The 22967-nt window shown below is 36.2% G+C and overlaps 1 protein-coding gene across 5 annotated transcripts; it reads left to right on the plus strand.

Moving 5' to 3' along the window:
* The first annotated feature begins 554 nt into the window (after positions 1-554).
* Positions 555-21697, plus strand: LOC141592138 (nodulin homeobox). Of its 5 annotated transcripts, XM_074412722.1 has the most exons (17): positions 603-948; positions 3849-3974; positions 4086-4244; positions 4791-4874; positions 9058-9186; positions 9474-9692; positions 11949-12080; positions 12406-12501; positions 13201-13362; positions 14381-14672; positions 14776-14931; positions 15025-15094; positions 17648-17711; positions 18567-18609; positions 18682-19109; positions 19225-19259; positions 20837-21697. In XM_074412722.1, the coding sequence occupies exons 1-17, from the start codon at positions 799-801 to the stop codon at positions 21372-21374; spliced, it is 2883 nt and encodes a 960-aa protein (XP_074268823.1). In that variant the 5' UTR covers positions 603-798; the 3' UTR covers positions 21375-21697. The 5 variants fall into 5 exon arrangements, with proteins under 5 accessions (XP_074268821.1, XP_074268823.1, XP_074268822.1 ...); XM_074412720.1 differs by having other exon boundaries at positions 555-948; positions 18567-19109; XM_074412721.1 differs by having other exon boundaries at positions 611-948; positions 14381-14629; positions 14781-14931; positions 18567-19109.
* The last annotated feature ends 1270 nt before the right edge of the window (positions 21698-22967 follow it).

Raw genomic sequence — 22967 nt, forward strand, 5'->3', positions numbered from 1 at the left:
ATAAAGTTCGTATTTGAAAAAAAACGTATTTATAATAAAAGTAACAATAGTAATATTTTTAATAATAATATTAGTTTATTAAAATTAATAGTAGCTGTGTTATTAATAATATTATAATTAATTAATATTCATATTCGTATTAATAAGAGTATTAGTAATTGTATTATTTATATTAATATCGATATTATTTATTGTAGTAATCACAATATTCATTATAATAATAATAATAATAATAATTGTGAAGATTAATTAATTAATAACAATAATAAAAATATTAATAATATTGATATAACAATTTTAATATAATAATAATAAATAAATAAATATTAAAATATTAATAAAATCTATAAGTTTAAGATAAGTAGAAGTGAAATGTGCTGAACTTAGTGAGGTTGAACTGAACTGAATGAAGCTGGCTGAACTGAATTGAATGAAGCTGAACTGAACTGAACTAAGCTGAACTGAAATGAAATGAACTAAAAATAAGTCAGAGAGAATAGGGCCTAAGTCAAATATGTTAAAACACTTGAAATCGCCGATTAATTTTAAAACCTAAGAAAAAAAAAGTTTGTGAAACCTATGAAAAAAAAGTTTCAAAACTTGAGGAGAAGGGTTCCCCATATTTAACCTAAATCTTGCTTCTTAGTACAATCGTACGACTACGACACACACACACACACACCAGCTCTCGCACCCAAATTTGCTAATTAAATCCCGCCAAATCCCTACAAATTTGTGCACACCAAAAAAAATCAAATTAGGTTTTGTCAATAGTTTGTTCTGCATGTTAATTTCAAGATGGAGAAGTTGAAATCCGTCAAAATGCCTGGAGATGGAGTTACACCTTCTTGCGTTTCCCCAAATTCGCCGGTTATTCAAGGAATTGCACCGTTGATATCTGCAATTGATGTTTCGGAATCAATTAAACGACCGCGTTTTAGCGGAAATGTATGTCGCTTTATTTTTATTCGTTAGTTTTTTGTTTTCTACTGTGATTTTTTTAGTGTTGCGTGTTGTTAGGTTAATGTCCGATAATTCCTAATTAATTGCGTTTTTTTAATTCATGAAAGCGAGTAAAAGTGTCGCACACATGCAATTTTCGATGATGATTGTTGTCGTTTTTCAATTTGATGCATTTATATGTTTGCAAAACTAACAATTTGTAAATGCTGGAAATTCGTCGAATGTTATAGCATCATGAGAATGTTAAGAGTAGTTGAAAATGTTGTAGGGACTGTTCTCTCTAACTCGTTTTTTAGTTATCTCCGGAAAGGTGGAAAATAGTGGAGAACGATCATAGAAGTGATTAGTATTTAGGGAATTTAGCAAATTATTAGTCAAGAAACAATAGAAATTCTTAAGGGTCCGTTTGGATACAATTTTAGGAGGGAAGGGGAGGGGAGGGGGAGTGAGGGGAGGTGAATGGAGGGGAGAGAAGGGGAGGGCAAATGAGATGTGGGTGTTTGGATAACAAAAATTATGAAGGGAAATGGAAGGGGAGGAAGGAGGGAGATGAAGAATGGATGGAGGATTGAAGGATGTTGGTGGTATAATTAGAGTCCAAATAATGTTTTCTTTCCAAATTTTGTCACCCTTGAAAAGATTATAGTTTATTCTATAGGAGGGAAAATAAGTCATCTCATTTCTCTCCCCTTTCATTTCCTTTCTCCCCTATTTTTTATCCAAACAAAGGAAATTAAATCCCTTCCTTTCCCTCCCCTCCCCTTCTCTCCAATTCCTTCAATCCAAACGGACCCTAAAGGTTAGATAATGTTAGAAAAGTTCACGTTTTTATGCATATAAAACAGTTGCTATGCATGAGAAATGAAGCGAAAATATGTTGGGAGAGGATATATTTTGTCCAATTTACAACATCCTATGTTCGCTGATTGAATTCAGATTAACAAAGGGTTTCTAGCCGGTAATTTATTGTCAAAAGTCATGTTTGAAATGGTTAGTGTCTACATTTGTATGTCATTCAGTACCCTTTTAATTGAGGACTTGTTACACAACGTAATGTTTTCTCACCACTTAGCTAAGACAATCGACATTGGTCATCTTTTTCTTATTTGATGATGGAAAAAAGTATTTAGTATTGGGAGATAGTCTTCCACACCAATAGTAACAAGTGACTTCTTCGTCGGCCAAGTTGAAGGACACATCAAATAATTGAATTGATCATTCTAGCTCTGGTGAGTTTATAAACCCTAGGAGGAAGGAGTAGAGAGGAGAGACATAGGTAAGTTTTTGCTATTTTGTTGTTATTAATACTAGAGTTAAAATTTACTCCTATAAAATATTTAGGTTTGTTTATTCATCACTTTTGATAATATTTGGAGTTATACCTTTTAGGAAAAGAATATTGTGGAGGTCAGTCATAATGAGTTCGTTGATGTAGGATGATTTAGAGTGATACTAACTTTTGATAATATGTGGAGTATTTGATAATAAGTGGATAGTTGAGGTGGATCATTAAGTAGGAGAATGAAATGATGAAATAAAGTGAGGTAACGAGATAAATTTAGTCATTGATGCGGATGGTCTTAGACCCTTCATTGTGCTGGTTTTTTTGTTGTCGTCACATGGTATCTAAATTGGGCCCTGGATGTTCCAAATTAACTATCAATTGTTGACGACTTGCTATTATCATCATATAGTATCTAAATTTGACTTCGGATATTCCAAATTAAATTTCTGTTGACATAATTCATGAGTTATAAACATGATGTGATTATAGCTTTAGGCTTTTTGGTTAGATCCCCCAAAAGAAATGAGTTATAAATCATGAGTTATAAACATAATTAGGTATACAATAGATCAACAGCAATACATATGATAAATAGACACTGGCGGAGCTAGAAATGTTAGATTGTGGGGTCTTCTCTAATTTCTCGTCATTTATTACCTTTTGTTACGGGGTTGTAACCTGTAATATTTAAAATATCTCAAATAAAGTATATTTAATTTAATAGAATAAAACGTCATTTGTCTAAAAAAAACTGAGGTATGCAAAGACGTTCCATATCATATAGTGGCTACATCACTCTATGCTTGTATGATTTTATAATATACAGTTATACACCCTTTTTAAGAGGGAAAAAATGATTGATAATATACACAGTATGTGTGTGTTTTTCCCCATAAAACATTGCTTGAATGATATAATGTCATTTTTTAATTGTTCAAAATTGGTCATTTTCCAAAAGAAATAACTATTTATACAAAGTATGCATAGTGACAACAATTATCCACGCATGGTACTGTCTATGATACCAACTTGTGATATGATTGATATCTATATAAGGGTGCGACACTCAAAAACCAAGATAATAAAAAAAACATTATTCAGTGTTTTACATGTGATAATTTTACTGCGCCAATACTCAATAATATAATATGCATTTAACCTTTTAATTGTATTGTTAATTCACATGTGCAATGCACAGGCTCTGAACTTAGTAAAGTACTCTGTATTCTGTAATACGTAAAAATTTAGTTCACATTTGTGGGCTATGTCCTGAATCTTGTGGTTATGTCCGGATTTTTTGGATTTTGCCCAATGACAGTCATACCCAGGCATATTTTATCTCGGGAATAGCCTAAGTATCAAGTTCGTGGCAATTTTGCTCCCCTTAGTTATTTTACTCAAATTTTCATGGTTATGTGTTTACTTCTCTTTTGACCTTCGGGCACAACATTTTACATCTATGGTAGTTTCCCAAGTTGTCTGTCTTTATTGCTTGCTAGAATTCTATTTTATAAGAGAGTATCTATGTTCGTTGCTCTTGCAGCTATTCCTTTTCTTCTCTTTTCAGGAAACCTACGACATTTTTTTTTCTTTATGGCAGGAGTTTGATTTGATCTTCGAAGTTAAAGAGTTGCAAAGTCTAAACTGCCAGGAGATCAGTAGGCTTTTGAAGGAGAATGAAAACTTTTCACTCATGCATATTTCAGAGAATGGTTCAATCTTGCAGGTTATCCATTTTTCTTATATTTACCATTGCTGATACTCCTAGCCTGTTCATTTTTCTACAAACTCGCTGCAATTTAGTTCTTTGAATATTGACATATCAGTTATATGTCAGGTTGACGTGGACAAACTCCTGCGCTTCCTGCCTTTGCATCTTACAGCTATGGTTTTGTCTACTAAAAAAGATGAAGCTATGTTGAGATATTTATTATCTGGTCTCCGGCTTTTACATTCATTTTGTGAAATAGCTTCTCGACACCCAAAGCTTGAACAGGTTAGCAATTTCATGATAAGTTGTCCTTTTCAAATAGGCAACTACTAATTTGATTTTGATCTTAATAAGAGTCTGTAATCGATAGAACATTTCATTTGCAGTCCTTATTAACTACGTATCTTATGGACGTTGGTGGTTGAATTAGTGGTCGTCAGGGTATGTGAAGAATAAATGTTATGGCATGGTACCTGACTTCATTTCCTTCAGTCTTCTTACACACTTTACATCACATACAAACCCCAGCTTCAAAAAGAAGCCCATTGTTTGGATGTCTTCACTTTTCATAGTTGCTGTAATATATTATACAAGCAAATTTGTGGTACTGCATATTTTATATTTTGGATCTGTTTTGTGATGCTAGAGAACTCATTGGGGCTCTGTCATATCTTTAGTATTTTCTTGTTTTTTGCTCTTTGTTACACGTGTGCTATTCTTACCCCGATAGTCCCTGTCATCCAAATGACTGTGTTAAGTGTGCAACTTTCTCTGTTTAAATGTGATTCACTATTCAAAACTGACCTAACATTTCACAGCTGCTACATACAGATTTTGCTTGACGATGTGAGAGTGTCGGAACAATTGCTTGATATGGTGTTTTATGTACTCATTATCTGCAGTGCAAATAAACAGGTTCATTACATTTCCGACTTGCTTTATTACTGTTGGAATACTCTACATGGCGCCGTCATGCATATGAATAGTGTCTATGGGTTGCATTGTTTTCTAGTTGGCGCCGCCATCTCTGCTTTTGAGCAGCTATCTTCAAAGCTTTTGTTCAGCATCATAAATTTGGAATCCTTGTCAATAGTTACATTATTACCCTAGACCCATAATCTTTACTTTTATGTTGGCAAGTTGGTTAGTAGCTTCCAGCAAGGCCTGAAATTACCTCTCGTTATCCCCCCTCTAGCCTTGCAAGTTGCATCCAACATTCCAACGGTTCTGGAATCGATTGGTTGTTATTTTTAGTGTGAATGGGATGGGTAGTGGAGAGGAAAAAAACTCCAATCGTCATTTTCGGTGTGATCAACATGTATCTTTGGGTTATTGTTGGTCATTAAAGTGGAAGAACTGTTGAGATGAGCAAGGTTCATTAAGGGCTTTTTTGGATAAGGGGATCTGGAGGGAACGGGAGGGGAGCGAGATGGAGAGAAACAAAATCCCTTGTTTGGTTAACAAATGAGGTAGGAGGGAAATGGAAGATCCTCTAAGCCTAATTAAAATCTCTCCAACATAATAGAGATTTGGAGGGAAAACTCCACCTCTCCATTTCCCTTCACCCCCATCTCTCGAGTTTTACTGTCCAAACATACCCAAACTGTTCTGTTGTTACAAACATACAATTCATGGAGAGAAAGAAATAAAAAAGATCGAAGCGAACGTCTGGCAGTCTGGCCATTCTCCTTTTAATTCAATGAAGGGGACAAAACTTTTTTCATTACAACAATAACAACAACAACAACATCAGAACCTTAATCCCAAAATGATTTGGGTCGGCTTACATGAATCATCCTTTAAAATTGTTCATGGGTGAACGCACACCTCAAAAATGCGAAAAAGTGAAAAGAAAAAGTGAAAAACAAAAGGAGACATATAGTATAAACATATAAACAATATTTACTATTTCATTATAATCATCCTTTTTTCATTATAATTATAAATTTTATTTTCTATTTTTTTTCTGATTTAAATTATACTCCCTCCAATCCGCTATTTTCTTCCCCTTTGATGTGGGCACAAGGATTAAGGGTGGGAGTATTATATTGATAAAGGACATATGTGGGGTTGGGGGATTGGAGAGGGGTAGTACTCGTAGTAGTTATTAGGAATAAATTAAGAGTAAAAGAGTTGGGTGGGGTTTGGTGATAGGAGGAAGGGATGAATAATTAGGAGTTAAATAATGAATTGTGGGCCACAAACATTAAAGTAATTAATAAAATAGGAGTAAAAGAGTTGGGTGGGGTTTGGTGATAGAAGAGAGGGATGAATAAAATAAGAGTAAAAGTTACCAAAAATAGAAAGGGGAAGAAAACCTGAATAATCCGTTTTAGGAAATAGGGAAGAATATAGAGGATTGGAGGGAGTAGTATAAACATATAAATAATATTTATAAAGTAAATATAAAGATAAATAAACAAACTTATCATATAGCCGTCTACCAATATCACTTGCTGTTAACGCTGGCTGACAACAGCAAGTTGGGATGTGAATATGGCGCCTTTTAACTAGTTGAATTGGCCAACTTTTAGCAATGTAGTACTCCTTCACTTAGTTGGTATTTGTCGCCTACAATTGTAGGCATGGTATTAAGTCACGGTTTTGGTTGCAATTGCGGCAACAGTCATGAATTGTGGTTGCATACTATAATCTGGTGGCGTGTCCAATGTCACAGTTTATTGCGGCTTGTTTCTATATAGGTCGTATAGATCTTATAAGTCGTATGTTTAGATCTTGCTTTGTTAGCCTTGTATTGACCAAGTATCATAGTGTTGATCAAATATCGTATATATCGGTTAGTTCTCACACCATATCGGCTAATATCAACCCTCTCTGTATATAGGAAAATATCAGTGCGGAGAATTGAAAATCCTTTACGTAATGAACACTGCGTCGTATAAGTGACTTGGCTAAGTTGCGTCACCTTAATTAAAAATTATCCTAAATAACCTAATTAAGTAGCTAGGGCAAGTGGGGTATCGTATCCACAAAGAGACATGAATTTGCTAATTATCTATGGGTAGAATTAGGTTAGTAGATTTTGTGGTTTGAGTCAGTACAATTATCTTAAGACAAAAGTAATTAAGGGGTAAATTAGTATATTAAAAAGGTCTAGGCATCCGATTCACTATTATTAGTGCAATCAAGGGGATGAGGACAAGCATCAAACTAAGAAGTCATGATTCTTTATCTACGCACATAATGAATTTCTGGCAGACTTTTGTAGTTTACTAGTTTAATTTTGTCAATTATTGTACGTCTTACTAGAAATTTATCTTTCCATGTGAAATTCTATGTTTCTAAAATTAATCAATCAGATATGGATGGCCAAGTTCAATGCAACGCAATTATAACAATAATATGAATATGAATATTGATTCACTAATCAAGTATAACTCAACGTAAAGTTTCCCTTGTTCATGCAATTCATAGATTTCCCTCAACTTTAGAGGGAAAACTACTCACTTATAATTCCAAAACCAACAATCTACATAAGTAATTAACCAAAAGTAAGTGAAAGAGAAAGTACACAATACCAAATTACCAACTAAAGGCAAAAGAATGCTTGAACTGATTTCAAAGAGTAAACCCTCAAATTGAATCCAAAGTATCGGAATATTGAATCGAGAACTAAATATTAAAGTACTTAAGGTAATAAAACTAATACAGTAATACCTAAGAAAGCTTAAAGATAGTTAAAAAGTTGATTTGAGGCCGAGTTCCTACAAGTTATATATAGTAAAACCAACTACGGAACTCGTCTTAAGAAAGACAAAACTGACTCACATGTCATCCCAGCGGGCGTACTGGCCCCTCTATGATAAACCGGCGCTGAATACTAACATAAAAATATCACGAAAACACGCTTCAGGTAGTGCCAATGCCCTTGGGTTCTGGACAAATTTTCTAAGGCACGCCAGTTTCTTCGTTACTTGGCAGAGTTTAGCTTGTGACCTAACGTACCGTTGAAATTCTAAAAGAACAAGCTTTTACTAGATATCATCTCGATCACAAGATATGGCCATTTGATCTTTCCAACTTTTTTTTTTTTTTTCATGTTTAGCTCACATTGTCATCTCTGGGCTTTGAGTATCACTTTCTATGCCTCCTAAGTTGGGTTACCTTGGTTTCTCGATTCGCAACCCTCTGTGATAAATATAAATGGCTTAAATTCACTCAATTGTTGCAACAACTCGCAAAAAAGCATAAATCTGCAACTAGGAGCATACATTCGCAACTAAGAGCATAATATGACATACAATGTCTTCGAGCAGCGCATTAAACACTAATTCTACCTTAGTTTAAAAAAGCGAGCCTCGAGTGAGCCTAATGCGGCGTGCCCTGGATTGAGCACCAAGCAAAATGCCTCGGTGCATTTTAGGTGCACCTTTTAGCAAAATGCCTAGAGACTTTCTAGTACGCTTTTTCCATATCCTTTTTTTCTAGATCTTTAATTATACCATTTCTTTTCCTCATCATTCCTAACTTTTACTCCTTTACATGTTAGCTGACTTGAGAACTCCTAAAATGGTATGTTGCAAATACAAATTTGTTGCCAAAAATTGGACGCCTCGTATCCAATAGGCACCCGTCTTGTGCCTCATCGCCTGGGCCCTTTAGCACCTCGGTGCACTTATCGCTTCTTCAAACTAAGAAATCTACCTGGAGAAGGGTGTAAAAAGACTATAAAACACACATATCAATAACGGCCTATATTTATACCATGGTCGTTGGGGTTTCAATGCAATTTTCTGAATCATTTGGAAACTGTACTCGAAAATTTAATAGTTCCTCTCGAAATAGTGCCATTTTGAAGTTTTAAGTTTGCTGGGTAGAGCTCTCTCACAGGTTATATTGTATATGCTATTCCATTGTCTGGATTTGAGTAACTACGGAAGTGTTCTCTTCTTAATCCTCAAGCTTCACAAGGACTATGTGCCTGGTTCCTTCTACAGCTAACAGTTAAACTATTAATTAATCCGAGTAAAATGTAAAAGGCACCATGTGAAGTTTCCTTCTTTTTGTATTGTAGTATTGAAGTTATGTTGAAGATACAGCTGATTTATTAAACTTGCTGCATGTCTTTATTATCCAGGGAAACCATTTTTCTGGTGCAATGCCGCTTCTTTATGCAGCCATTGTAGCTTGCAGTATGTATCTTTTGACTGCATGCATATCTTCACAATGGAATGAGCTTGCTTTTGTCCTGCACTGTCACCCTAAGGTATGAAATTATTTATGCCAATTGTTTATCTGTTTTTTGAAAGTTAGTACCATTGCCCTTCCTGGCTAAGTTCCTATTCTGAAACTCATGTTCTCTTATTGGCATTAGTTCCTTTGTCTTTTACAGAGGTCAATTTCCTTATATTTTGGTCAATCCCTATTGTCTATTGATTGTCCTTAAGTGAGTAACAATAGGATATTTTTCTGCTGATCAATATTGTATGTGCTCTCTCAAACTTGTGGTTATTACTCATGATATATTTAGATGAATGGATCTTTATTTGTCAGGTTGACATATTCATTGATGTAGCCTTTGGAGCCGTCCGCAGGAATTTCAACTTCATTCAAACAAATCTTTCTGCTGATGATTATACTCGTTACTCGAACCCAAGTCTAGCTGTTGAAAGAGCGGTCTACTTTCATTGCCAGCAATGCGAGGCTTCATTGCAGTTTCTTCAACAGATGTGCCAAAATAAGTCTTTTCAAGAACGCTTTCTCAAGAACAAGGTTTTCACACGTTCCATTATTATCATTTTCATTTTCTGATTTTCGAGATAGTACGATTTTATTGAGGCATGCCTTACTGTACGGTTCCGAGTGTTGGGCCGTGAAACATTGTCACATTCAAAAGATGAGTGTGGCGGAGATGCGTATGTTGAGCTAGATGTGAGGCCATACAAGGAAAGATCGATTAAGGAATGAGGTGATTAGGGAAAAGATAAAAGTGGCGCCAATAGAGGACAAGATGATGGAAAATCGACTAAGATGGTTTGGCCATGTGAGAAGGAGACCTATGGACGTACCAGTTAGGAAGTTAGCCGAGTTAGGAGGTGAGACTTGGAGAACAGAAAATGTTCCTAGGGGTAGAGGGAGGCCGAGATAGACATGGTTGAGAGTGATAGAGCACGATATGAGATTTCTGGGGCTTGAGGAGAGTATGGTGACGGAGAGGGCACAATGGAGGGAAAGGATACATGTGGATTTTTAGTATTTGATGTTATTTGACATATTTAGTGTTTTTATTTAATTTTTAAAACAAAATTTATTTGTTCTTCTCTCCTTTATTACACCTTTTTTACCAACCACTTTCTTATATATTTTACTTGATTTACTTTTAAAGTATTCGGGATCCTTAAATTCTTCTTCGGTTTTCAACATCGTTTTAATCTTTATTCTCGATTTAAATTTTAAGTTTTTATAAAAAACATCCGGATTTCGATTTTAAAACCTATAAATTTACCTTGACTTTGTATTATGTTTTGCCCTCCCTTTTGTTTTTCATTTTTCCCTTTTCTTTTTTTTTCGCATTTTGAGGTGTGCGTTCACCCATGGACGGTTCTAAAGGATGATTCATGTCTGCCGACCCCAAATCATTTTGGGATTAAGGCTATGATGTTGTTGTTGTTGTTGTTGTTGTTGTTGTTGTATTATTAGATTTTGAAATAGATGCAGACAATCAGAAATTCAACTTCCAATGTCAGGCCTCAGTTTGTTCCGTTCTAAAGTATCGTGGGCCATGGCTCATGTGCTTACTTTTTTTGTGGATGGCTGCTCAAGTCACATTTTCATTATTGCAAGTATTTTGGCGTACAAGTATTGGCCTCGTTACATAGTGCTACACCAGCAAGCCAATGAGTGACGGGGCTATCCCTCTGAATCGGTTCACTTGCCCGTATAACACCCTCTAGAATGTGTAAATTATCCTTTTTAGATACAGAGTTTTAAACTTTATCACTGCACAAGAGAACCAAGTTCTCTTTTTGGCCTTGAGTTGATTCTAGAACTCTTGATGTGAAGGTTATATCTCCTCATTATTGAAGATTCAGTGATCATTGATATATATTGTACATCCACCGCTATATTATACTCCCTGTCTTTGAAATATCATCCATTTTACCGTATATTTGCCATTTCGGAGTGTTCAATTTCATTTTTTCCCTAGTTTTTTTCTTGCTATCTAGGTATAAATATCATTCACTTGTCCCACTCTATCATAATCTTGAAACGATTATTTTAATTTTTGACATCTAGATATCTCTTAAATCGTACGAGTACAATTTTCGTATTTTGGAGGGTACTTGAGAGATAGAGGGAGTATAGCTACATAATCCTTATTGATTGTCTTTGTTAACCATTTTCGGTAAACCAACCTTCAAAGTTCCTCATTGGCAAAACCTAAGAATTGACGGCCTTTTTTCCAGAAACAAAGAGGATATTCCACTTCAATAGGTAACTGTTGGTATTCCACTCGACTTTGCCCATACTAAAATTCACGCGTTTTTTTTTTGAAAACCAGGTCCATTCATTTTTATGAAAGGCTATTTGAGAATCTCGTACTCCCAATCTTGGTTGCTGACAGTCTTATACCATCTTCAAACAGTTTCTTCTGCATTTTACTACTCTGTAGAAATCTCAACTTACACTGAAAACATATTGGCTTGATTCAAAGTAGAAGGTAGCAAAGGCTCATGTGATGAATTGTATTTGAAAGGGGAGGGTGGAGTCAGAGCGAGATCAAAGAGGGAGACAGAAATTTTGATGTTGGAGATGTTAGTAAGTTTGACCTCTAGTTGAAGTGGCATAATTCCTGGAATATAAAATCTTGATTTCTCACAACTGTCTTTGTTTCACCTCCCTGGCCTCTTCCCCCCGAAAAGGTCGGCTAAGTTCCCCCTTTGTGGTTCTTGAGATGCATATAGCTTGTTTATCTCATTACAACTACCATATGTTTTATGTGATATTTTTGGACTGCTTTTGCTGTAGGAACTGTGTGGAAAAGGCGGAGTCCTTCGTCTCGTTAAAGCTGCCTTGAATTTGAATACCCCACTCATATTGGAAGGGTCTTGTGCAGTTATTGCTGCTTTTTCCAGGATAAAAGCTCGCGTACTATCCATAGTAAGTTCAAAAGTTGGTTAAAATATCTCCTAGAAGTTGTACAATTTGTATCCCAGTGCAACATCTGTTGGTGTTACTGGTGTATCATGTATGGCTGCGTGACTGATGATACGCAGCAACCTTTAGCTTATAGACAATATTTCAGTTATATTACATATTTTTGCTTTTTTTTATCGTACTAAAAGTTGCTTTTATGCATATCATCAATGAACGGTGATCTCATTAAAATATAATATTCTTTTTTCTTTTGTTCATTTGAACTCCATTCTCTTTTGATCTTTGCTATAACAGGTATTAGTTTGACTTTAGTAATGGTTTTTTGCAGCTTTTGTATCTGTGTGAAGCAGAAAGTGTATCGTATCTGGATGAGGTGGCCAGTATACCCGAAAGCTTGGATCTGGCAAAGTCTGTTGCACTAGAGGTTAGTGTTAGTTAATCGGTTTTATTTTCATGCATTTTTTGTCACAGACATATATAATCCCTTAATCTCCAACTTGGTTTGCTTAGTTTGCCATCTAAAATGTAATTTATATTAACTATTAGGTAGCGACTCATTTCTGTTGGAAAAGTGTATTCCCTAGTTCTGGTTGGAACTATTTCTCTATGAAGGGTTTTTTTTAAGTCTCTTTTTGCTTTGCCGCTCACTGTTTCTGATTGATAATGAGTAAATTGCTTAAATAAGAAAAAGTCGAGCAGGTAAATCTTTGTATCTGCAGAATAATCTTCCAACTTTTTATCTAAAGATAGATACGCTCATTTCTCACTTTAGGTAAATCTGTATTCAATTTGATCAGCAATCAGCTCATGTCCTGCCTGGCAGGTTTTTACTCCAGTAGTCCAGTATTCCTGCTGTTAAATGGATTATCATTTGTCTTTCTAGTTTCTACTTCATAAGTTTATGGATGCCTCCTTTTTTCTGTGATATTGGATCCTAAGTAAGAGTTAGCACCTCTCATGGGAAAATTAAACCTAATTCATGGGCTCAAAACCTTTTACTCTGCACATGCCTTGCATATTTTGTTTAAGCTGAAAGATAATCGTATCTGGTCCATGTTAAAAGCATATTTTCATGCTATTCTTCAAGGAAAATACGTGTTTTAATAGGATTGTGAGTCTGCAGGTTGTTGAGCTGTTGAAGACCACACTGAGTAATGAAAGCAAACGGCCAGAGAACTACTCGGGCAAAACTTACCCAATGGGCCTCTTGCAACTCAATGCATTGCGCCTTGCAGATATCTTTTCTGATGATTCGAATCTTAGATCTTATATTACGATATACTTTGTAAGCTCCTGTTACTCAAATCCTGAATAATTACTGTAAAAATTTTATTGCCCCGTTACCCTCTACAATTTTTTCCGTAATAATTGTCCCCCTTTCAAATTTAGTGAGGAAAAACTTTGATTATCCAATATTGCCCCTAGATAATTAACTACCACCATCCCGCCGCAAGTTCATGTCCAACACTCTTTAGTTTAAGGGGTAAAGTAGGTATTTCACCACTTCTTAAATCCTCCCCAAATAGTAAAAGGGACAATAAAAATGGGATGGAGGGAGTATTATCTTTTTGGTTTAAAGACAAAGTCGAACATATCCTTCGTGTGTTTTTCAGCCGATGGTCTTGTAATGCTTCATGTTGCCGTAAATCAGTGTTTAAGCTATATTCAATTCTTAGGTGCTAAAATGCTAACACCTTTTCCCCATCCCCATAAAAGCAAAAGAAGAGAAAATAATCTCATGCCTGTTTCCACTTTTGCTCTCAGTTGCCAACTATGTCGCTTGTACTCAGCTCTAAGTGCTGGACACGAGTGCTTTTGGAGCGTTGGACAAGACTATTTTCTGAAAACTGTTCATGTTATCAGCCTTTGCGAGGTTTTAATATGATGCATTGCATGCAATTGTTTTGCTTGGAAACATTTAATTTGGTGATTCTTTGATGTTGGGTTACGATAGATAAATCAGTTCTAGCATTATCTTTTTATGGCACGTGTTTAAAATTGATACAGCGAATACAAGAGTAAGAGCGTATCGCTTGGCCAATTAATATCGAATTAGGCTACCTTGGCCAAAGCCAGAGTCTGGAAGTGTTGTGTTGTGTCAAGACTGTCAACGCATGTGACATGACAAAAACCCAAAGCAAGCGTCAAAGTAACATAGTCCCCACCTCCCCGCCCTCCACCCAATAAAAAGTAGAGATGAAATTCTTAAAGAATAGTTCATGGCTTTTTTTCACCTGTGCTTCCCTCTTATCACGTATTGTCATGCATCTCACTTGCTCCATAACGCTTGGATTTCTGGCCAGGCTGAAGTGTTGGCTGCTGTATTGTCAATACCTTATCAGCAGTTTCTATCGAGTTGGTGTTCCTCTGATTTACTTCTGAAAGAAGAAGATGTTTCCTTGGATTATGAACCATTCACAATGGCTGGATGGGTACTAGATTTATCTTCACCATTGGACATATGTAATGTAGAAATATGTGAATCGAACTTCATTCCCATAGGCAGCACTCAAGCTTCCTATGCTCATCAGCGAACATCTCTGTTGGTAAAAGTAATTGCCAACCTTCACTGCTTTGTGCCAAATATATGTAAAGGTTATTCTCAGGCCAAATTTTTACTGCATATGCATCAAAAATACATCTTGGTATCTGTCAGTTTGCTGTATTGTGTAGTTAATGCTATACCTTTTGCCCGCAGAGCAGGAAAGAAATCTGTTCCTCCATAAGTTTCTTGATTGTCTGAATATAGAATGGCAAGACCCACATGCTGGAGATTCATTCCCTTCTCAGCCATGGCCTGGAGTTGCATTTAGTTCTGCTCTTCAAATTGCGGCTACTGTTTGCAAGAATCTTCGTAATCATAACCTTCTTCATAACTTGTATAAAAACCGAAAAGTTCTTGACTTCTTGTATTGTAGGCCTAATATACTAATATCTTCATGTGTAGGGTCATTGTTGGGTCATGCAGAGTCTTTAATTCCCACTTTTCTTAATGAAGAAGATGTGCAGCTGTTCAGGTAATGCATGGATAAGTTATACCTGTGTTCAAGTTATTTATACTCTTTAATTCCCTCTACTGTTTTTTCGACTTTCTTTCTACTACTTGTTTTATCCGCAGAGTTTGTATGCTTAAAGTTTGTTGAGACTTGCGAGGATAAAACTTTGACGCATTCTCATAAAGTTGCTGCTGTGTAAAACTGATTTGATTGTAGATTGGGTTATCATTTCAGTTATTTCGAACTCATTCTCTTGAGAATTGTGATTTTCTGTTAGATTTTTTCTCTATGTATGGTTTAACCATTGATTTGATTAGAGAGGCAAACATGATGGAAATTTAGTTTAAAAAAGCGCGCCTGAGGCGTCAGCCAGGTCGCATCAAACACCGTGAGGCGCATGGGATACAAAAGGCGCACCTAAGGCGCATGAGACACAACCAAGGCGCACAAGGCGCAACTAGTGAGGCGCACCAAGGCGCACACGAGGTGCATTAGTGTGCAATTCCATATTTTTTTCCAAATTCTTTTATTTTACCCTTGTTTTCTCCCCCTTATCCTTAATTTTCACTTTTAAAGTACATGTTCGCCCTCTTTAAAACAAAAAAGGGATAATTTTCGCACAAAATTTGATTGTAAAATATGGATGTTCTTCTGATTTAGTGTGCAAAAAGCGTGCGCCTTCGCCTCGCGCCTTGCGCCTCAGCCCCTTGGGACCCCATCGCCTCAGTGCGCCTTCTCAAACTAAATGGAATAGAATTGTCTTTGATCCTAGTTACCTACATTGTTCACGTGCCTTGTTAGCAATGTTGGTAAACCCAATGATGAAAGTTCCTGGTCCATTTATAAGGGAGAAAAGCCTGTTGCTCTATATGGTGAAGGTGCCACTTAAAGCTAGTTTCATGTGAGCATTAAGTCCCTATATCACTCCATATCACTTAGTTAGCACCAACGGACTCACCATAGAACAGTCTTTAGTTGCAAATAAGAACTCTATTTGTCAAGAACCATGAAATAGAACTTTCAGGATAGCAGACTTCTTCCTGATGGAAGAACATAGTTTGATTTTGATGATTAAATGCATGCATTGCAATTTGCAAGATAATTATGAGCATGCAATGGAAATGCTCCTCCTGCATTCCACAAGCTAGCACAGACAAACGTCCCTTCCAATGACCATTTCCAATCATACAACAGTGAGAGGACTAGTCTTCGGCAAATGGGTTTTCATAAATTTTGAACATGTTTAGGGTGATAAGCCTCAATGCTTGCATTCGTCTACATGATACTCTTTTTTGCATTTTATCACTAATGTCAGCCAATCAGGACTCTAAGCATCTTAGCAAGTTATAGTCCCAAGTCCCAACTTCCGAGCAGATGCTGTTCAGGGCTATCTCAATTATTTCAGAACTGTATTAATTTATTCGGCTTTGCTACAGTAGAAGCTAGAAAGCCATAATTGTGCATGCTCAGGCTTCTTATTTTGTGCTCTTCAGTTCTCGTTGGACATATGTCCAATCATTATAGCATTCTTTACATAATCTCCATCGTATACTAAAATTAGTAGTCTGTAATCCTAGTTCACCTATGCAATTGCAATTGGTTTGTGGAGATTACACTTTTTAGATGTGGTAAGCCGTAAGCACTAGGCAGTTGGTTTTGACTTGTACACATATTTAATTGTTTCAAGTACAGGTCTTCTACTGAGTACCTCATTCCTAAATTAAGTTGCAGGATGTCTATTTGTAGCTATAGTATTCTATTTGATGGACTATCTTTTTGCCAATATATGCTTGAAGTCTCTTATCGCTGTAGGGCTGTACCTGTTGTTTTCTCTTCTCGATTTGGACCAGTAGTTTGCAAGTTTTTGCATGGTTAAAACATCCACTTGATTGCGTATCGCCGTATTATAACTGTGGTTTGTGGGATAAGCATCTTTTTGTTAAGGTCGCTGTGAAGAGCGTTGTTTTCAAAACATGTTGGATTAACCCTTGATTAAATAAGTGGGAGACAATGTAACCTTGTTTATTTGTCATATCTCAGTTAAATGAAGCTATTTAGTGGTAGCTGTTGCTCGTGTATTTTGGGGTACTCTTCATATTAGGTTGAGTGAGAGTTGGCACTGTAAGATGTGGATCTAGTTGTACTGATTTAATTTTTTACGTTTGTAGCATGTTCTTTAGTGTAGCATTGCATATTGCTTGGTTCTAGGTTATTTGTTAGGACTGCCTTGTCTGGAATTATATCTTTTCCTTATTTTTCTAATTACAAATTTATAAAAGAAATCTATGTGCAAGTGTACAGTTACGCTCTTTAGCTTTATTAAAGGGCCTAATTTCTTCTGCAATGATTTGTCAGTGCAGCATTCGTCCTTGTCTGGCTACTTTAACATATTCACCTACTTGCCCGTAAATACTTTGTTTGATGCTGAATTATTAAGTTTCATGCACATGTCACTGATCTTTTGTCAAACATTGAACTGGATGTTAGATTAAGTGGAAGAGTGATCAAACAACATAAAAGAAATAAACCACAACTTAGATAAGAGGCTAATTCGATATGTTGTATTCATTGCAGGGTTTTCTTTACACAGGTGCAGTCACTCATTGGACCAGTTGATTTAGAAGTGAACCGAGCATGGGTAAATACGAATCTTCACTACAGAAAATGATTGTCTTATTGATGCACCCTAAACTGAGAGTTCAAAATGTAATGATTATCAAAGAGCAAATTAAATGCAATTGCACTTTGTTTAATTAAGTTTGCATAAGACAGCTTAGACTTTATTTTATAATATTTTCAAGTGAACCAAGACAAATATAATTATATAAACATAGGATATTCCCCAACTTCCAAGTTATACTTAGTTCTAAACATGTTTCCTGATTTGAATCTGAGAAGTTGCATTAAGGTTTGAGGGGTGAAATCTATTCTGAGATAGATAATCAATGTTATAACAGACTGTAGCATACTAGTATGTATAAACTTATCCAAGTTTGAGTGTGATATCATGCATAAGCCCATGTATTATGCTATGGAGTTTCGTGCGTAGTTATAAGCACACTTGCTGCTTAATCATAAAACGACACTATGTTATTCATTGTCAACAAGGAGAGGACCATCACGTTCTTGTAGTGTGATTGTATCAAGCAAGAGAGTTGTTCCTTGCCGTGTCTAGGTGAGTTAGAATAGTGTCTCCCCATTTCATAGACATTAAGATCTGCTCCTAAAAATCTATTTCACTATCAAAATATAGTTTATAAATTCATATAGTCTATTGGCCAAGTATTCATAACAATAAGCTATCTTATTGCAAAATTTAAGTTGAATCTAATTATCCAAGTATTAAGTATTCAGTTTGCTATTTGATTTTCATTACAGTTTGAACTCTCACCTAATGTAAAAGTTTGATAGTTATTGTTAAAGTGGGCATTTAAGGGGCCATCAAGTATCCCCCCAACTTCTTGTTTCTAACACTAAAACTGAATATTTGTAGGAAATAAACAATACTAGAGACTCTTCATCTCCTCTTCATGGAGGTAAAGAACTTGATCCAAAGTTCAGTAACATAATTTTGAAGGAAGGTATGTCAGAAAATTCTGCCTTCCCAGGAGTATGCAATCCTGATGCTAAACAAGAGCTTGTTGGTGACGCTGATGGTGTCATGCAAGATGTTAATAGATGTGAAGTGAAATTGTCTAAAAGTTCACGTGAGAGGGTAACGGAGGTTGAAAATGCAGAGACCAGTGGATCAGATTTGAGTTCTTCAAGAGGAAAGAACAAGAACCTTGTTGGTCAAGTTAGTAATGGTGAAGCAACAAAATCATGCGAGAATTCCCATAAAAGTAACATTCAAGGTAGTCAGGAGGATGAAAGAGTTGAATCGCTAAATTGTGAAGAGAAGCCGACAAGGAAACGCAAGCGACATATTATGAATGACATACAAGCATCCCTATTTGAAAGGGCGGTCCAAGAAGAACCTGATATACATAAAAATGCAGCTTCGCTACATGCATGGGCAGTCACTCTAAGTTGTCATGTGAGCAAACTGGCTGCGGAGTTTTTCATTTTTATTATAAGTTTATTTAAGTGATGAATTAGTTCACCTTAATGTATTTCATTTCATTTGAAGAAGTGTGATGTGATTCTTGCAGGGTTCTGAAGTCACGTCTGCACAGCTGAAAAACTGGTGAGCTAGCTGTTCTTAACCCTACTTATATACGTACTTGTTGAATTGTGAAAAGAAAAAGTGCTGTTTGAAGTGTTTCTCCAAATAAGAAATCAGATATTTTCTGTTCTTGCTTCACTTGCTTTTCTTTGAAATTTACCTAACGCATTTTTTGTTAGAAATCTTCTTTCACTAGTTTCTCTTCCTTTGTTTGTTCAAAAGATTAAGAAGCTACCTGGTTAGCACGAGCGCAAGATTCGTGAGGGTAATAGACTAATAGTATGAGATGCGTACTCAACCCTTATCAATCTGATGTTGCCCTTAAGAGACTAGATACGAGGCTCTCATGACAAATGTAAAGGAACAACCAAAGTGCCTATGAAGCTTCTAGTACAATTTCTGTTGATTTTAATCCCCAGTTTTTTAAACATCTAAAGTTTCTACTATAAAGCTCACAATGTCTCAAAAATTGAGTAATGGCTAGTCCGCCACTTGGACGTATACACACTAATTTCCCTACTAGTCTGGATAACATAGTTATGATGACTGGCGGCTGTTTCTTACTCCGGTTTTGCATACATCTGTTTTATAATATCCTTTGTATTAATCAAGGTGTTATGCTTCATGTAGCTTATCATAGTTTATCATGGTCTCATAGGTCCTTTTGAGAAATAGAGCTAATTACTGTCTGAACAAAGAAGGTGCTTTTCAATGTGTTTCGAATTTTAAGTTGGGGGCACTTTTAACCATCTGTAATGAGTGATTGCTTAGCAGATTTTATGGTGTATCTACTTGTGTGGACATATCAGAGTGTAATTACAACAGTCATTCATTTGTGGTACTCATTTTTTTTGCGGATGGAGCGCTTAAATCCAAAAAAAATTGCTTAATAGTGCTTTGTGAGTTTGTGGGGAAGGTGAAATGACTAGTGGCACCGATAACTTGCTTAATGGTGCTTAGGGATTTGGGGAGGTAGGTGAAATGACTAGTAGCATCGTGGATGAAGATGTGATTTTATGCTATAAGTCATTGGCTATTGTCTTGGAACTTATCTATGGAGTTCTATTGTTGGCTATTGTCTTGGAACTTATTTATGGAGTTCTTCAGTGATTTGGTTTAGCCTTGGGTAAAATATTGCTGCTGTCCTAACAAAATGTTTTACTTTACGAATTAAATTTATAAAAGAACGGCCCTTACATATCCAACGTAAAGGAGAGTTTTTGTAACAACTGGTGCCATGCTCATCTGGTCTTTACTTAAGGGTGATTGAACTGTATGTGACTGGTGTCCGTCTTTCTGTGTGTATTGGCAATAATTTCGTTTCCGGCTGTGATGAATTTGTTTGGAACTCTTTAAACAGCTGCCTTGCTTGTATTAGCATTGAGCAGCCTGACGCCGTCTTGCACAATTATCTTTATGGGTCATTGAAAGATTGTCTATTTGTTTTTTTCTACCTACTTCCAACCCACCCCCATCATGCCATATAGGCAGGAGTCGTTGCGGCAATAGGGGCTAGGATACTCTTTTTATGCATAACCTTTCACTTCAATCCATGTTTAGTTATGATGACTTCTGTATGCTTGTTTCTTGCTAAACAGGTTGAATAACCGAAAAGCAAAGCTTTTACGAGCAGCAGCCAAGGATGGTCGTCTATCATCAGAGGATTCTCTTATATGTGACAAGCAAGATGGCTCAAAAACACGTCCGTTTTCTGAATTACCCCAAGGCTTAAAGGAAGACAGAAATCAAACAGCCACAGCCGTAACTTGTATAAGACCAAATATGAGCCAGAATGTTGAGATCACCCCAGAGAGCTCAGCTCAATTAAACCCTCAAAACTGCCAGGTTTCAAATACAAATAGTGCTAGATTGATGGCTGGGCAGGCGGTTACATTAACGGATCCTCAAGGTAAGGAAATCGCCAAAGGAACAGTTTTCCAGGTAGAAGGGGAATGGCATGGGTGCAATTTGGCTGATACTAGTACTTGTGTTGTCGATATAACTGAGCTCAAGTCTGATAGGATTGTAAGGCTTCCCCACCCATCTATTGAAGGAGGTGCCACTTTCGAACAGGCTGAAGTTAAAGTAGGAAATATGCGAGTTCTATGGGATTTTGGTCGGATACGAACCCGGTGACTAGAGCTGGAGTTTATTTCCTTTAGGAAGCTCTGTAGAGGTAGCTACTGACTGACATTTTGATCGTAGATGTAGGTATTACTGGGTTCTACCTTTGGCCATAGAATGCCATTTCGTGTACAGTATTTCCTTTTTTGGGTTATGGTAGGTTTTAATCATGGAAAAGCCACCAGATAGGTCAGTAACTCAGTATGAGGTGTGCTTCAAGATGTCCTAGATTGCCTCCTGTAATCTTCGAACTTTAAATAGACACCAATGTCAAAAACGACGACATTTACCCATTTTTTTAATCTCAATCATTAGAGTAGAATATTCCCCAGTTATCTATTGTGAAATCAAAATTGATATTAGTCCACATGGCAAACTGTGGTGCTAACGATGACAACTGAAGGTTGATGACAGGGTTATCGATTGGTGATACGGCCAATTAGATATGTTGTTTGGGAGTAAAGCGTAAACTGGAAATGTTGTGCGATTTTCGAACAAGTCTCCCCTTGAGCCAAGTGTGAAGTTGGGGGTACAGTTTGGCTATGAATTCTGCAGCATTATTTGGTTAGGCAGTTGGCCATGCTGCGAAGGAAGAGCTAATTAAGAAGACTAGTTGAAGATGTTGCTATTTTGCATTAGTAGTAGTAGCATTAATAGCTTACCCTTTCGTTCACAATCTTGCAACATCAATCTGCAATAGCTTACCCTTTCGTTCACCAGTTGAAGATGTTTTGTTCGTGATTGTAATAATTTCTTTTATCTCTGTCACGACGGACGAATATTAGAGGAGAAAAAAGAATATATATCGAATGTACAACTTCAGACATTATTTGTTTTTGAGCATATGTTTATTTTTATGAGCTTATTACCTCAAATTTTGTTTGTTTTTGAGCATATGTATATTTTTTCTGAGCTTATTAAAGTTTACAAGTGAAGGTTTTTTTTTGTTCCGTCAAAACTCAAATTTCACTAAGCTTATATGTAATGTTTTCGATTTTTATTGTAATTTTTTGAGCTTAATGTTCAAGTGAATAAACTCGGAAACTTTGTATTAAAACTCATAATTTGTAAAACAAAACTCAAAAACATTATTAAAACTAGTATAATACCCGTGAAAATTCACGGGTTGTTTTAAATTCTTTAAAATTAGAACTTTTTTTATAAATTAGTGAAATAAATGTTACATGATATATCTAATCATCATAAATATTTTACTAAATTACTTTTTATTGGCTATTTGGTTCAAATATTTTCTAAAATAACCGCTTTACTGAAATATGGTTCAAACTAACTATCCTAAAAAATAGCAATATTACCTAAATCATACCGCTTACTAGAGGTGGCAATCGGGTCAGTCGGGTCGGGTTTGGGTCGGGTCACGTCGGGTCGGGTCATATCGGGTTCGGGTCATATCGGGTCAGCATACCCTTTCGGGTCGAGTCGGGTCGGGTTCGGGTCGTTATCGGGTCGGGTAATTTCGGGTCAAATGATGTCTCGGGTCGGGTCGGGTTTGGGTCGGGTCATTATCGGGTCTGGTAACTTAATCGCATTACTACAATTTTTTACCATTAAATATAGTTTTTAACCTATAATTTAGTTTAATTA

This window comes from Silene latifolia, chromosome 7 (genome assembly GCF_048544455.1).
Source record: "Silene latifolia isolate original U9 population chromosome 7, ASM4854445v1, whole genome shotgun sequence".
Taxonomy (NCBI): domain Eukaryota; kingdom Viridiplantae; phylum Streptophyta; class Magnoliopsida; order Caryophyllales; family Caryophyllaceae; genus Silene; species Silene latifolia.